The sequence below is a fragment of the Pyxicephalus adspersus genome, chromosome 6 (assembly GCF_032062135.1).
Source record: "Pyxicephalus adspersus chromosome 6, UCB_Pads_2.0, whole genome shotgun sequence".
Classification (NCBI taxonomy): Eukaryota; Metazoa; Chordata; class Amphibia; order Anura; family Pyxicephalidae; genus Pyxicephalus; species Pyxicephalus adspersus.
In genome coordinates this window covers 100,182,844-100,198,567 of record NC_092863.1, presented here as the reverse complement: position 1 = coordinate 100,198,567, position 15,724 = coordinate 100,182,844, and the positions used below count along the sequence as shown (strand labels likewise).

At 41.0% G+C, this 15,724-nt stretch overlaps 1 protein-coding gene across 1 annotated transcript in view; it reads right to left on the bottom strand.

Annotated features, from left to right (window-relative positions):
- PSTPIP2 (proline-serine-threonine phosphatase interacting protein 2) overlaps positions 1 to 15,724 on the bottom strand; it is a 57,870-nt gene that overhangs the window by 22,399 nt on the left and 19,747 nt on the right. The window contains exons 2-4 of the mRNA XM_072413508.1: positions 11,247 to 11,347; positions 10,589 to 10,666; positions 6,699 to 6,733 (exon numbers count right to left, since the gene is read on the bottom strand). Coding sequence (XP_072269609.1) covers positions 6,699 to 6,733; positions 10,589 to 10,666; positions 11,247 to 11,347 — 214 coding nt within the window. The remainder of the gene's footprint in view (positions 1 to 6,698; positions 6,734 to 10,588; positions 10,667 to 11,246; positions 11,348 to 15,724) is intronic.

The window sequence follows — 15,724 nt, the reverse complement described above, 5'->3', positions numbered from 1 at the left end:
TGAACACCTCAAACAATATATTTAGAAATAATCCAATGATTTATTAATTTATAATTTATAATTCATAATACTTGGTTAAAAACATCACAAAAATCCAAAAGTTGGAACATAATAAATCCAGAGGTTAGTACATAATGAACAGGCTAATGCTATATCAACGCGTTTCTCAGAACAAAGTCCTCTTCATCAGGGCTTCATTAGCTGCTATCAATAGAGATGTCTATTTTCTGGATAAATGAGTCACAGGATCCATCAATGCAGGTATCCTATATCAGGTTGGTACAGGCTAATAATGCAATCATTTCCAAACTTTGGATCCTTTGACTCATTTATCCAGAAAATAGACATCTCTATTGATAGCAGCTAATGAACTCCTGATGAAGCGGACTTTGTTCTGAGAAACGCGTTGATATATCATTAGCGTAATCATTATGTACTAACCTCTGGATTTAATATGTACCAACTTTTGGATTTTTGTGATGTTTCTAACCAAGTTTTATGAATTATAAATGAATAAATCATTGGATTATTTCTAAATATATTATTTGAGGTGTTCACTAATTTATTATATGCTTTAAAAGCCCCAAGGCCAATGACCCAGCCAAAACAAAGTGTCCTGCAATGTTAGATTGAATGGGATTTGGCATATTCTAACCATTTGCATTAATCTAAAGGAGCTATCTACGGTACATTTGTTAGATTAAATTTTCTTTGTTCATTTGTGTTTTAGCCAACTGTTTGCAACTTCTTAAAGGGCATAAAAGTGCAAATCGTTCTTAAAACGTTCCCATTCCCCCCAAAGATGGCAGCTATACAGAAGGCCAGCCATCCAAAGCAGAACAGCACTCATTTCACTTATATCTTTGGCTGGTGCCGTTCTGTTCTGGATGTCTTGGGGCTGTCATGTAAAAGAACCAGGCAAAATAAATGGGTTGCCTGAACACAAGCGGGACTTCTCTCCATAAAGATAATGTGGTACCAGGAAGAAGGAACATTGAAGGCAAATACTTCAGTAGATCACTGCATTCTAAAGAATGTGGGGAACTAAAACAAGAAGCAGCCCTTTACAACTTATCAAGGCATTAGAAAAGTAGAAGTAACTTTTCTTGGCATGTGCGTGTAAAATAAACCAAAGTAAATATATCAAAAGATAAAAAAGTTAAATGACTTCTCTTTTCTTTGCACCTAATAGAAATATAGAATCTGTATCTAACAATGTAAACACTCAGCTTTTTTTATCTGGCCATTACCTCAATCCTCAAGACTGTAAAACACGAAGGACAATGCCAGACTTGTTGGTTAGCAAGTGTGAAATGTCTATATATTTACCATTTACCTTGTGATAGCAATAAAGATTGGTGAAAAAAAGTTTAGAGATTTTACTCTGATAAAAAGTGCATTCAGTTCATTGGTGGGTTCCTGCAGGGAGGTGGCTCACCTTTTTAAAAAGGCCCACCCCTGCGGAGCACACTAGCCACAATCTTTGCATTATGGCTTGGGGAGCCTATTAGAGTTTAGCCCATGGTGTTTCATGGTGTTGTAATGATTTACTTGTACATCAACAATATATAGCAGTCTGGGTAGACTTAGACTTTTACAGAATACATACTGCTCTGCAAAATACACGTAGTAGATAAGATAAGACCTCATTTATACTTAGACAGTTACACAGAGTACAGTTATGTCATATTTAGTTCCTGTTTGTTGCTCAATGATATAGCTCTTCCTATAAAAGTTGATAAGTAACTGCAAGTAATAAACTATATAAAATACCACTAGCGTAAAAAATGCTCATTTTATTTGGAAGTTTGACTGTGCCTCCCTGGCATTTGATTGGTGTAGACACTGCATGGCCACTTTATTAGGTACACTTTGGTGGGCCCCCTTTCAGAATTGTCATAATTTTATGGCATAGACAAGATGCTAAAAATATTCCTTGGGGATTTTGCTTCATATTGGCATGATAGCATTGACCACTGGCTGAATCACTGCACTTCTGTGATGTGAAGCTTCTATTCTACTACATTCCAAAGGATAAATGGACATCTGGTGACTGTGGAGGCCATTTGAGTCCGGTGACTGGCTAGTCATGTTCAAGAAACCAGTTTGAAATTATCTGAGCTTTGTGACATGGCATGGTATCTTCTGGAAGTAGCCATCATAAGATCGGGACACTATGGTCCTAATGGGATGAACATGGTCTGCAACAATACTAAGAGAGGCTGTTTTATTTAAACAATGCTTAGACGGTGCCAAGTGGCTCAAAGTGTGCCAAAAAAAACCCTGTACGCTATTACACTATCACCACCAGCTTGAATCATTATTACAATGCAGGATGAATCCATACTTTCATGTTGTTGGTGCCAAAATTTTGACCCCACCACCCGAATGCTGCAGCAGAAATCAAGACTCATCAGACCAGGCAATATTTTTCCAATCTGTCCAATTTTGAGTCCAAATAAATTGTAGCCTCCAGTGCCTGTTCTTGGCCTGTAGGTGTAGAAGCTGGCATGGTCTCCGGCTGCTAGAGCCCATCTGCTTTGAACTTCAACATGTTGTACATTCAGAGATTCTCTTTTACAGACTTTGAGTGCTTATTTGAGTTATTAATGACTTCCGGCATCTTCAAGGCATTTGCATCCGGAGACTGGCTGCTGGTTATTTTCCCCTTTTTGGACTATTCTCTGTAAACCCTACATATGGTTGTGAGTGAAAATCCCAGCAGATCAGCAGTTTCTAAAATACTCAAACCAGCTCGCCTGGCACCAACAACAATGCCACGTTCACTGTCACTTAATCACCGTTTTCCCCATTCTGATGCTCGGTTTAAACTTTAACAAGTCATCTTGCCACATCTACATACCTAAATGCATTGGGCCTGATTTATTAAAGCTGTCCAAGGCTGGAGAGGTTACACTTTCATCAGTGGAGCTGGGTGATCAAGCAACACTGGAATAGATTTCTTAAAAGTAATTTGCTATTTGTTAGCAAATGTTTTCAATCCTGGACCAGATCTATTCCAGGTTTGCTGGATCACCCAGTTTCACTGCTGAAAGTGTATCCTCTCCAGCCTTGGAGAGCTTTAATAAATCAGGCCCACTGAGCTGCTGCCATTCATGACCGATTAGAGATTTGTGATAACAAGCAGATCAATCAGTGTACCCAATCAAATGGCCGGCAAGTATGCATATACATACATATTATACAACACTAGAAAGTCTTTTGATCTATCTGTTTGATAAGTGCGGAAAAATAGTTTTTGGCCATACCAGAAATTTATTGATGTCCTATACTTCTATGAACCTCTGTTATCAGTTACATTTCCCAGCTATTTCTAAAGCTACGTACACCTGTCAGATTTTTATCGCCCGATAATCGGCATCGGCCAATTATAGGGCGAAAATCTGCCGTGTGTACAGTCGGTGTCGTCCATCGTCCGGACGACCGACCTGCCGGATCCACGGACGATGGACGACAGCCGATCCTAATGAAAGTGAAGGGGAGAGCGCGCAGCAGGGTGCCGCTCCGTCGCTCTCCCCCTCCCCTCTCCATAGAGCATGAACGGTGCTGTATGTACAGCACCGTTCATGCATCGTGCACTCCCTTGTCGTTGGAAAGGATCGTGAAAGATCCTTTCCAACCACAAAAATTGACAGTGTGTACTCAGCTTAAGTTACAGAATACCTCTTATTTTGTTATGGAGGGGTCCTAACATGATACCTGGCCCAAGATGGCACAAGTATATCATATATACAGTATGATCAATGAATGTTGTCACCCTAGGACAGGAAGCGTGCTACTTCCAGGATCACAAGGAAACCAATGTGCAAACAAATGAAGTCATCATATCAACTTGCCTATGCAATAAACTCTGCACACAATAAAAAGTTACCTGCTTACTGTTCAAGGTAAAAGTTTGTGTTATACTTAGAGACAAGCCTGACAGATATAGCATACTGCAATCTGCAGAAGTCATAATAAAATAAATGACATAAAATGAATGACATGGTATAACCCTGTGTGTTGTATAGGATAATGGGTACAGTTATGGCATTGTCAGCTCATAGTAGATGTACATGTTGTATCCAGTCATCAAAATCATATTGATATAAAAAAGTAAGCTTACTATTGTGTGATATTTCCCCCACCTCCTAGATTGTAAGCTCTTTGGGGAAGGGTCCTCTCCTCCACCTGTGTCTGTATCTGTCTGCTCTCTTACTGACCAATCACAGGGTGGTAAGGGGGTAAACTTGTAACTTTAAAATCAGGTCTTTGATCGAGTTTTGTCTATATATTTAGCGGTTTGTCTAGGTTTCAGTTTTAAGGTGGGGCCACCCTAACATATTACCCCCTTGTAGGGTGTCAAGGCATGAACCTAACTGGATAGGACATGACCACACAAAATCAACTTTCAAAAAAGGGTGCTGTCAGAGACATTGCAAAGACATAGACGGATATATAGAAGTAATCAGGGAGCAAATGGGTTTCAGGCCAAAATGTTGTAAAATCTGGTCTTTGAGTTAACAAAAAGATACCGAACATGAAGAAGTCTTCTTTAAAAGATGATCTCATGATGACCGATGATCTCATGATGACCAATATAACTAGTGAATAACAATCATGGTTCCATTGAAGCCTAGGGTTCCTCCAGGGGTTGCTGGGGGTTCCCTGAGTGCAATGAGCAATTTGTTTTTTCAGGTCAGTTTAGGTGACACCAATGATCTTTCTGGCTATCTGTAAGGGTGACATTCTTCCCAATGGCCAGCAATGTAAGAGGAATTCTTCCTACTGACCATCATAATAATATACTGTGAGCTGTGGCTATAAAAATTATAGAAGGGGTTCCCTGAGACCTGAAAGTTATTTCAAGGGTTCCTCCATGGTAAAAATGTTGAGGAATGCCGACTATAACTATATCAAGCTCCCTAAAACTCATGACTTTGATGGCCATTGGAAAAACATGACTGGGAAAAGGTAGGTCAGATCTTAACCTCTAAGTTGTGGATGATATATGAACCACATAGGGCCATGGGTGACTCCAAAATACACCGAAGATAATAAAAAGATTTAGGAAATCACCTGGGACCGGTAGGGTGAGCCTAAAGAATAATTAAATAGTTACATTTAAGAGTCTAGGTGCTAGGTTGGGTTTAGTTTTTCAGCCTCTGATAACTTTGATGGTTTGCTTGTGAAAAAAATAAAATTTGTTGAGCTGCAAAATGAATCCGGGAGAAAGGAATTTGCCCAATGTAGGGTCATAAGGGGACGACAGCACTGCATGAGGTCTTTGTACGGCAGGGTAACACTACAAAAACAGATATGGTGGTGAAAGGTGAACTATGAGACAAAAACATTTTAGGAATTTTCCAAAAACAACTTAGGGGTTTGTACATTCACAATAATGGAGATGTAAAGTCGAATGAAACAGATTTTTATTATTATTCACCTGGTTTTCAAAAAGGAAACCCTAAGTTAGATCCTAATAAGTATATAAATCTGTAATATATGATACCGGGCAGGGCAAAGTGTGTTGCTACACAATGGCCCAGGACCCTCCTCAGCCAACAGGGGCCCCTACAAAATCCCCAAGTTGGTTCTGCTCAGGGTCCCACTATTATGTCCACCAACTACCAGTCCTGAGACGTTATTTTCATTACACCTCCTTTCCATTAATGTCTATGCCTATTCCTTAAGTGTATCTATAGAGAGAGCCATGGTTGTCACCCAGGCTGATCTTTGATGCACCCCTTCGTTCATCTCCATTAAACGGGGAATGATGGGACTGGTAGTTTACACAATAGAGAACAAGTATTGATTTACTAATAATATATATTACTCCCCCCCCCATCTCATAGATTGTAAGCTTTTGGGGCAGGGTTCTTGTCTCCTCCTGTGTCACTGTCTGTATCTGTCTGTCATTTGCAACCCCTATTTAATGTACAGCACTGCGTAATATGTTGGAGCTATATAAATCCTGTTTATTAATAATAAGAAGAATCCGCTTGCATATTTCACTAAGCTTAGTAGCCAATCTGAAGCTCTGCAGACTTCATCTATCCAATCTTGTGCAAGGAAAATTCCATGGCTGGGCATACACATATTGTGAGGGTTTATGCTCAGGATCACCTTTGCTGGGGTCAAAGGACACTTGTCTGATTCATCCGAATCAGATCACACACTGAGGTAAAGGTGTTAAGCTGACATGCAGTCAGGTTTATGTGAAAGTTGCAGATAAAATAACAAAAACAGAAAAAGAAAACCTTTCCTGTCCAGCACTTAGTATACATCTGACGTTCCTGTCTATCAGCTGGAGGGCTTCTCCCTGTCAGCTCAAAACCAAGCCTTCAGCAACCTTCCACTCACTTTTGAGCTCACTCACCCAGACTGACTGTCTGTGTCTCTCCAAGCCAAGCTGAGCCCACACAGACCCCTGTCTGTGTCTCTCCAAATTAAGCTCCTAACTGAGCTCCTGGCTCTATGTTATATCCCCACCCTTAGTGCTTCTTAATTAATTATCTCACAGGTGAGGGTCTTCCACCCGCTACTTCACACAGGAGAGGAATCTTGGACAAATATACCTCCCTTCTACCTCCAATCCTGCCTTGGTGTCACAATATATACTTATACATATAATATTAAGCAATAATATTAATAATAATATATAAACAATACATAGCTGACAGCTATATAGTACTTACGTTGTTTAAAGTTATCCAGAGCCCTTTTGAGAGTGCTAAAGGTGAGAAACAGAAAAGATGATATTAGTAATGTGGGGAAAGTTTGGTGACCTGGTGCTGCAAATATAAGTCTAGCGGGTCACGTGGTTGTCACCCTGATACTCTGACTTCAATACTTTAACACTGAAGCGTAACTCCAGGAAATAAGTAATAACCATGACTATAGTGCTGTTCTGGACCCATGTGATGCCCATTTATATTTCAAGCTGCTTCTTCAACGTGACCACCTGATTTTTGGTTTTACCACTTAGTGAGTCTCTGACTATTGAAAGTCAATAAACAGGTGACATGATGATCCATAAGGCATGGATAAGAATCACTAGACCCCAAAAAGACAGAAGTGTAAGCTTTCATATTTCTATTGGAACAGGTTTTAGTGATTGAGCCACTTAGGGGGCGCTCTCATTGGCTTATTGCAATTACTATAAAAATACATTGACCTTATAAAACATTGTAAAAAGGGAAGACAAGCACAGCCATTGGTTAGGAAGCAAAGTATAAAGGAAAAAAAGGCTCCATGTAAATACAATTAAAAAATATAACCTGTACATGTATACAATGTTATTAAAGTTCATTCATTTATTATTACAATGTTCTTTATCAAGCTAATTAAAAAGGAAATTGTACATCCCTTTTTAAAAGGGAACTTGCGGTAAGCATTGGCGTTCTGCGATGGTTTAACTATGGTTCCAACTTCTCCCATTCAAGTTGGTTGCTCCTAGGGACAGCAGTATTTTCATGTGCACCCAGAAGCTGCTAACCTCATGGTTCTATACCGTAATAAAAGGAGCAATTAGGGGGTCTGTTTATAGTTTCACCCAAGATTCACCCAACTTTTACACATTTTTTACACTGGATTCAGTTAGAAAGCATGACAAGTTGATTCAAACATTTTTGTAAATTAATGTGAAAACTGTGTTTATTTTGGGTAATTGTTGGATGAATCTTGGGTGAAAATATTTACAAAATGACCCCTTAGATTCCAAGGTATAGAACAGGCATGGGCAAAATACGGCCCGGGGGCCGTATACGGCCCAATGTGGATGATTCTCTGGCCTTTTGGGTGTTCCGCGGCTCTGACCGTTGCTACCCTGAGCAAGGTCATGAGAGGAACCCCGCCGGGGGGGAGGGGCACAACTGCCAGAGCCGTGGAACACGTCCCTGGATCTGAACCTGCGATGAGAGAGTGGGCAGGTTGTGTCACTGCACACAACCCCACCCACTCTCCCATCACAGGCTCAGATCTACGATGGGAGTGTGGGCGGGGTTATGCCATCATGACGTCACATCAGGGGCTGCCTATTAGCCCCTCTGGCAAATTTTTTTTCAGATTGTGGCCCCTGGCTAAAAAAGTTTGCCCACCCCTGCTATAGGAGCATGTTTTTTAAATGACAATGTTATCTTCTATTACACTGGGGAACAATTTTGAACAAATTTTTAGGCTTATTTACACTAAAATAGGTCTGCTGATTTTGAAAGTGCAGCTAGTTTTCTTCTATCACATCAGGTTTTCTCTCTATAGCTTATATTATTGCAATTATTGTAGCGTGGATTTGTATAGGCTATTCATTTACACACAAGACAGTGTGGTCAGAGGTTGTGCGCTGCTCTACGTGCTGAATAAGCAAAATGTATTTCTCCACTTACACACGTATTTCCTTTCTTTCAGATCATGTCTGGCTCTGCCGTTTCCCGTGGTAAGTGGCTGAACATCCCTGATTCATTTTGTTATATCTGTGGCAGTTTCACCATTCCCAGTCAAAGGGTGAACATCAGTACATTTGTAGAACAAGCCTATTTGGCATATTTCAAAGTTAAACTTTGTGATCAAAGTCTTGGGCCCTTCATAAGGTGTGCAAACAGTGTCTCGAGGGTTTAGGTATGTGGACAACGGGAACACGTGATAAGATGCCATTTGGTATACCTATGGTTTGGTGAGAGCCAGGAGATCATTTCAGTGACTGTTACTTTTGTTTAGTGAAAACTTCAGGATATAACTAGAAAAATAAATGTAACATAGAGAAACCTAGTCTACCATCTGCTATACGCCCCGTGGCGCATTCAGATGAAATCCCAGTGCCGGTTTTGCTTACACTACCCTCTCTTAAAGAACATGATTATGGTGATGAACTAGGTGACAACAATGATGAAGAGTTTTAAATTGAAGAGGACTCTGGTCGTAAGGGATTTGATCAGCATGAGTTAAGTGATTTGGCACGTGATTTGGGACTATCGAAGAAGGCTTCAGAACTCCTAGCATCAAGACTGCATGAGAAAAACTTATTTGAAAAAGGAACGAAGGTATCGTACTTTTGAACCAGAGAAATTGCATTTCTGCAGTACTTTAGAGCTGACAGTGGCTTTGTGTATTGCCATAACATACCGGGTTTAATGGAGGAATTGGGAATTCCAATCTATAACTCAACTGAATGGCAACTATTCGTCAATAGCTCAAAGCAGAGCTTAAAGTGTGTCCTCCTTCACAATGGCAATATATTTGGGTCAGTCCCAATTGGCCATTCTGTTTCTCTTTGTGAAGAATATGCAGACACAAATAGAGTCAGTGAGTTGTCACCAACACAATTAGGTCATCAGTGTTGACCTTAAAATGGTACGCTTCCTTCTTGGTCAGCAATGCAGATACACCAAGTATCCCTGTTATCTGTGCATGTGGGACAGCAGAGCTCGTGAGAGGCATTGGGTGGAAAGGAATTGGCCTCCAAGATCTGCCCTAAAACCAGGTGATGCAATCATTCTACATCAGCCACTTGTTGATAGAAAGAATATTATATTCCCGCCTCTGCACATGAAACTGGTCTGATGAAGAAGTTTGTTAAAGCATTGCCAACTGAAGGAGAAGTTTCAAGTACATCATTTTGGCATTTCCTAGGCGGTCATTTGAAAGGCCCGTGTGTTTGATGGTCCACAGATTCTGCAGCTCATCAAAGATGAAAATTTCTCCAGGACAATGCCAGAAGTGGAAAAGAATGCTTGGTTATCTTAAGCGTAAATATTTACCTTAACTGCTTTTTTTCAAACACAGCGGCCTTTATTTTTTCAAATGACAGGCTCAGAAATGCCAAAACTTTCAAATGTTTTACTGTAATAAAACATGTCATTGTGTAACAATAAATCCTTTCTATGAACAAAAGAAATTTAAATAAGCAGTACATTCAAGTTATTATTTCATTAGTTTTTCATTGTATGTAAAATTTGTATGTTCTTTGACAAAAAATGGTGGGTACCCTGTACCGTAAAAACTGGATGTGATAGAAAAAAATAGGGGGTAATTTCTGGATTCACCACCCAAAAATTAGTAAAAAACAAGTGTAAGATCTTACTCAACAACAAATGCTCTCGCCAGCGTTATTGCTATTTTTAAGTGTTTTTTTGTTTTTCCATCACCCCATCACAGATTTTATTCTCTTGCACAATTGTGGCTCCGGTGTGGTTCAGGATGTTGGCGGTTGTTGAAGCCATGTGTGCCGTAGCCATTATAGTCTTCTCCCCAGACTCTTTTAGATGGGCGCACCACCCAGCACTTTTCAGTACTTTGTGATTTTCTATCACTACCGGCACTATATTTTCAGGCTGGTGATGAACGTTAGGGGAAGTGGTGAAGTCAATCCCAATAACATAAGTCGCAGTGTTATCCCCTGGCCCTTTTAGCCAGGCGCCACCCGGCATTTTTTGGTGGACAACCCAGTTGTTTTTGGGTGATTACTGAAAAGTTGGGTCACAATATAGGAGCTGCTACCCCCCAACAGCTTCTACCCAACCAGCTTAAAAAAATTTCTGGGGCAAATACTGCATTACACCATACAGACATGGACAGGGAATGATTCACTCACTTCATTTCTGTTTGTCCGCAGGGTTTTTTCTTGGTTAAATTTATCAGGTCTTTCCCGTAGCGTTCTTCAATTGCTGCCCTATGGAAGACAATAAGACACAGATATATGAGCATCATTTTCAGGGGGTGGCAAATAGAAACACCCAGCCCATTCATGGTGGGGGTAGATATTTCTAGGCTATCGGTATACCCAAAGAAGGGTGTCCCCATTGGTGGACATTGTGATTGGTGGGCACTGGAATTGGTGGGCATTGTTTGTGATTGGAGGGCATTGTGATTGGTGATCACTGGAATGGGTGGGCCTTGTGATTGGTGATCACTGGAATTGGTGAGCATTGTGTTTGTGATTGGTGGGCACTGGAATGGGTCGGCCATGTGATTGGTGGGCACTAGAATTGGTGGGCATTGTGTTTGTGATTGGTGGGCATTGTGATTGCAGTGGACAAGATGGGTGTCATGAAAATCCATGGTTAGCCGTACCTTCTTCCAGCATTGGATTCCTTGGCATCTGGTCACATGAACTATTATAGGTAGATTGGTGCTGGAAGATGCCGATTGGTCACAAATTGGTTGGGGCTGCTTTGATTGGAGCCTAAAGCTGTTAGGGGGGTTTATTTAAATATTTACCCTTAGGGTGTTCCCCTCCTCCTCTTACTAACCTATCTTTAAGGAAGTCCTCGAACTCTTTGCAGTTCTTCCTCCCATCATTCATGTGTTGAAGGAGGCAGTCATATCCGATGTTACTAGTGATATCCGGGCTCTGTACAGGAGAGAAAAAAAAGATCCAATCATTTCATTGGCCGTCCAGGGCCCAATCCTTGGGGAAGAACCCCCTCTGAAATACAAATACAAACCTACGGTGTGCACTTGAAGTAATTTGGCCCCCCCTCCGCCATTAATCCATCATCATCTGATGCAGCTCAGAATGAAGCCCTCCTATTGGCTCCCATTAGTACCATTGCCCAATAGCTACTCCCCATATAGGTCTTATAACCAAAAGCGCCCCTGCTTATGGGTCAATTGAGAGGCAAATTGCCCTTTGAAATCCACAGCTAGGCTCCCCGAGCCCCAGGCGAGGGATATAAGTATCCCATCCAGTGGTATTATCCATGCAAGAAATTTTTTGGAAAAGGCCAACCATTTTTTTTTTTTATCCTGATCAGTTCTCCGCTACTGGACTACAGAACACCCCTCACTAATAACAGAATGTGTTCTGTAGTCCAACACTTCAGTAGGGCACAGGCAGCATCCTCAGCAGTTCAAACAACTCCACATGTTGTCGCATTAATTGATGCATTTATAAACAGAATATAGCTGACTCATATAACAGGAAGGGGACAGTGCAACCAAAATGTGCGATGCGGGAAGAGCCGCACTGCCCGGGGCTAGGTACACCCTGCCGCTCTGCACTGCCGGTCCAACGGGTTCCACAAGTGTCGACTCATGCAGAATAAGTCACCACGATGAACTGCTGCCAAATCATTTCCAGGGACAGTCCCTGGTTGGAAACAATGGCAGAAATATAAGATAGCAAATTCAGGCAGACCTGTAGTGCTCAATACATCATTAAATGGCCAAATCTGACTTCCTGTACAGATGAGCTCGGAATAGTTGAGGGAGAAGCAGCACGAGTCAGTCAGTTCAGGTACTGATAAAGAAGCATGCTAGTAGCAAGTGAAAAGAAGGAAAACATGAGGGTAGCACAGTGCTGCTTTTTTTATCACTGTATTGTCACAGGCTGGGGGTGCGTCCAGAGCATCCTGGGCTCAGAGATGAATAATACTGGCTGTTATTTGACCTGGAAAACTGAGGACATCTAGTGGTGGAAAAATATTACTACTGGGGACAGCTCTAGAATGAAGGTGATGAGCTGGGCTTTGAAGATGATACATGGAAACTTCCACACTCTGATGGAGGTCAGGGGCTCTGCCCAGAAAGACTAAGGACATCTAGTGGTGGAAAAAAGTACTGCTAGGGACAGATACAGATTGAAGGCATGTAGCTCTGCTCTGAAGATTCTTCTTTGAAAACACTACGCCTTCTGGAAGTTAGAAAGGGGGTTCCTGTGCACTACAGAAAGACGGAGGACATCTAGTGGTGGAAAATAAGTAATTCTGGGTACAGCTCTAGATTAAACATAAGTAGTTCTGCTTTAAAGATGCTACGTGGAAAACTCTACACTGTTTGAGGTCAAGGGAGCACCCTAGGTGGACTGAGGACATCTAGTGGTAGAAATAAGTACTGCTGGGGACAGCTCTGTGTTTGAAGGTAAGTAATTCAGCAAAAGCCCCATTTTAGAATTTTATCTTTTAAAGGGCCAATAAATGTTTGAACTTATACTTGAGAGGAATTCTGCCTCAACCTGCTGCATGGAAAACTCCTCATATTGATGGAGGTCAGGAGGGGGCTGCCTCGAAAGACTAAAGACATGTAGTGGTGGATACTAGGTACTACTGGGGAAAGCTCTGGATTGAAGGCAAGTAGGGGGATGAGGAGCATTTACACTACAGGAGGACTGAAGACATCTAGTGGTTGAAAATAGGTACTACTGGGTGCAGCTATAGATTAAAGGTGATTAACTCTGCATTTAGAATTCGATATGGAAAAACTCCACACCCTGCAGAAGGTCCAGAGGGTGGACCTATACATTATATAAATATTAAGAACATCTAGTGGAGGAAAACATGTACTACTTGGGACAGCTCTGGATTAAAGGTAAGTAGCTACATGGAACACTCCACACTGTTTGAGGTAAGGGGAGCTGCCTAGAAAGACTGTGGGTAGTGGTAGGAAATAAGTACTGCTGGGGAAAGCTCTAGATTGAAGGCACAAAGCTCTTTTTTTTTAGATTCTAGATGGAAAACTCTACATTTTGCTTGAACAGATCAGGAGAAAGAGCGGATGATGCCTGTACACTACAGGAAGTCTGGGACATCTAGTGGTGGAAAAAAGTACTGCTAGGGCAGCTCTGTGATTTAAGGTTAGGAATTCAGCAAATTCTAAAAAAAAACTGCAAAACACTGCTGCAACAGGAGGTACCCTTTAAGCACTAAAAAAGTTATATATTTAAAATTCTAATTTTTCACAGAAAGCCTTATATTCTTCATTCTGGCTATTGTACTCTTAGTACAGAGTCCCACTTTAAGTTACAAGGAAAGCTGCAAACCATCACTATAGAAAAGTTCGCAATGTGCCTGGAGAAATATTTTAAATATGCCGACACGGACAACCTTTGCACCAGAATCAACCAGATTATACAAATGTATTTTTCCAGGAACTTCCTCGTGTTTCACATGTTTTTTTTTTTTTGTTCTTTCTCAGTTCTAAAATGAATAAATTACAAATTTTCTAACAGGGAAATGAAAACCAAAAAAATATTTGGAAGGGGTTGTAACTATTGTAGAATGTAAGTCCCCCATTTATTATCATCATCAGAGTAAGTATAGAAAGGGTAGGATGGGAGGGGGATCAATGTATAGATTTACCTCCCTAATTGTCCTGGTAAGCAGTAACACTAAGGGTAGTAAGAAATAATAATTGTTGTCACTGATATAGAAACAGAAACAGGAAGGAAATTTTCATTTCAGAGAAATTTCCATTTACTTTCAAAAAATTTCCCATGTGTATGCATGAGATTTACCCCATCCCTGTCCAGCCAATCAAGCTTGACTCTGGAAGAAGGCGGGGTTAGGGAAAGGGGGCCACACCCACTGCACTCATTTATGAGCATGCAATACGGTGAATTAATAGTCCCTTTAAGACAGGAGGGAAGCTGACAAACCTGTCCAGGTGGTTGGCCATGGTAGGTGCCCCTGGTGGGGGAAAATGGCCACTGCACTTTTCAAAGGGACAGAAAGAATTTAGTGTGTGTAACTTCCGGCAATCAGCTACATTTATTGCGTCTTGACAGTATTTTTTTTTTATCTGTTCAAAAAGTTCAAAAATGCCTAAAGCTCCTGTCCTGTGCACACTTCCTGTGTTGTCTCATTGGTTCTCACTGTCCCTACCAGTCCATGATTTTGGCTACAGAATATTTAGTGCCGTTTGTTGGAGAATATGATGAGGGGGTCATTTTATCAAATGTTAACTGGACAGGGCTGACACCAATTCACCCAAAACAGGGCTTAGGAGAGCCTCTGGAAGATCAACAGGGAATTAAATGGATAAAACATGGAGAATTGTCAATGTACTGCAAAGATGCAATAAATAGGTTTCTGACCTAGCATACACTTTAATTTTATAACACTACCTCAGAGGTGACAGGAAGTGGGGTGAAATCTTTTACAAGGGGCCACACACCTTATTAGTAACATAAAGGAATGTTGGCCCTTCTGCACTAAAATTAAAAGTTTTCCTATTACACTGACCATTTAATGAGTTTTATTGTTACAATTCCCCTCCGACCCCACACCACCACCCCCGCAGTCCGCTAGAACTGATAGTTACATAGGAAGTGAAAACACAATGTAGAAGGGGAAGTGCATTGTGGTTTATAAAAATGCTACGTATTCTCTAGACTTTAACGGGTTACTCAAGTTGATAACAGAAAATAAGATTGTTCTGTGATTCAGCAACCACTAAAGGTCCACTGACAACTTACTGTGTAATATATATATATATATATATATATATATATATATATATATATACATACATATAGTAGGAACATTAGATTGTGAGCCCCTTTGAGGGACAGTTAGTGACACGGAGGTGGACTTTGTACAGCGTTGCGTAATATGATGGCGCTATATAAATAGTGTGTAATAATAATAATAATATATATGACACTTGTTTTAGATTTGATTAGAGTGGTGGGGGGGTTAGAACCCAACTTAATTTTCTGTCTCTTTGTTAGGGAGATTCATGCTAAGTGCCAGATGCCCCTGTACCCCTATGTCCCTACAGTGTCTGATGCCTCTCTATCCCGTCACTTCAGTGTCAAATGCCTGTGTACCCCTATGTCACTACAGTGTCTGGTGCCTCTGTATCCTTGTCACTAATGTGCCAGATGCTTGTGTACCCCTATTTCACTACAGTGCCAGATGACTTTGTACCCTATGTCACTGCAGTGCTGGAAGCCTGTGTACCCCTATGTCACTACAGTGCCAGATGCCTCTGTACCCCTATGTCACTACAG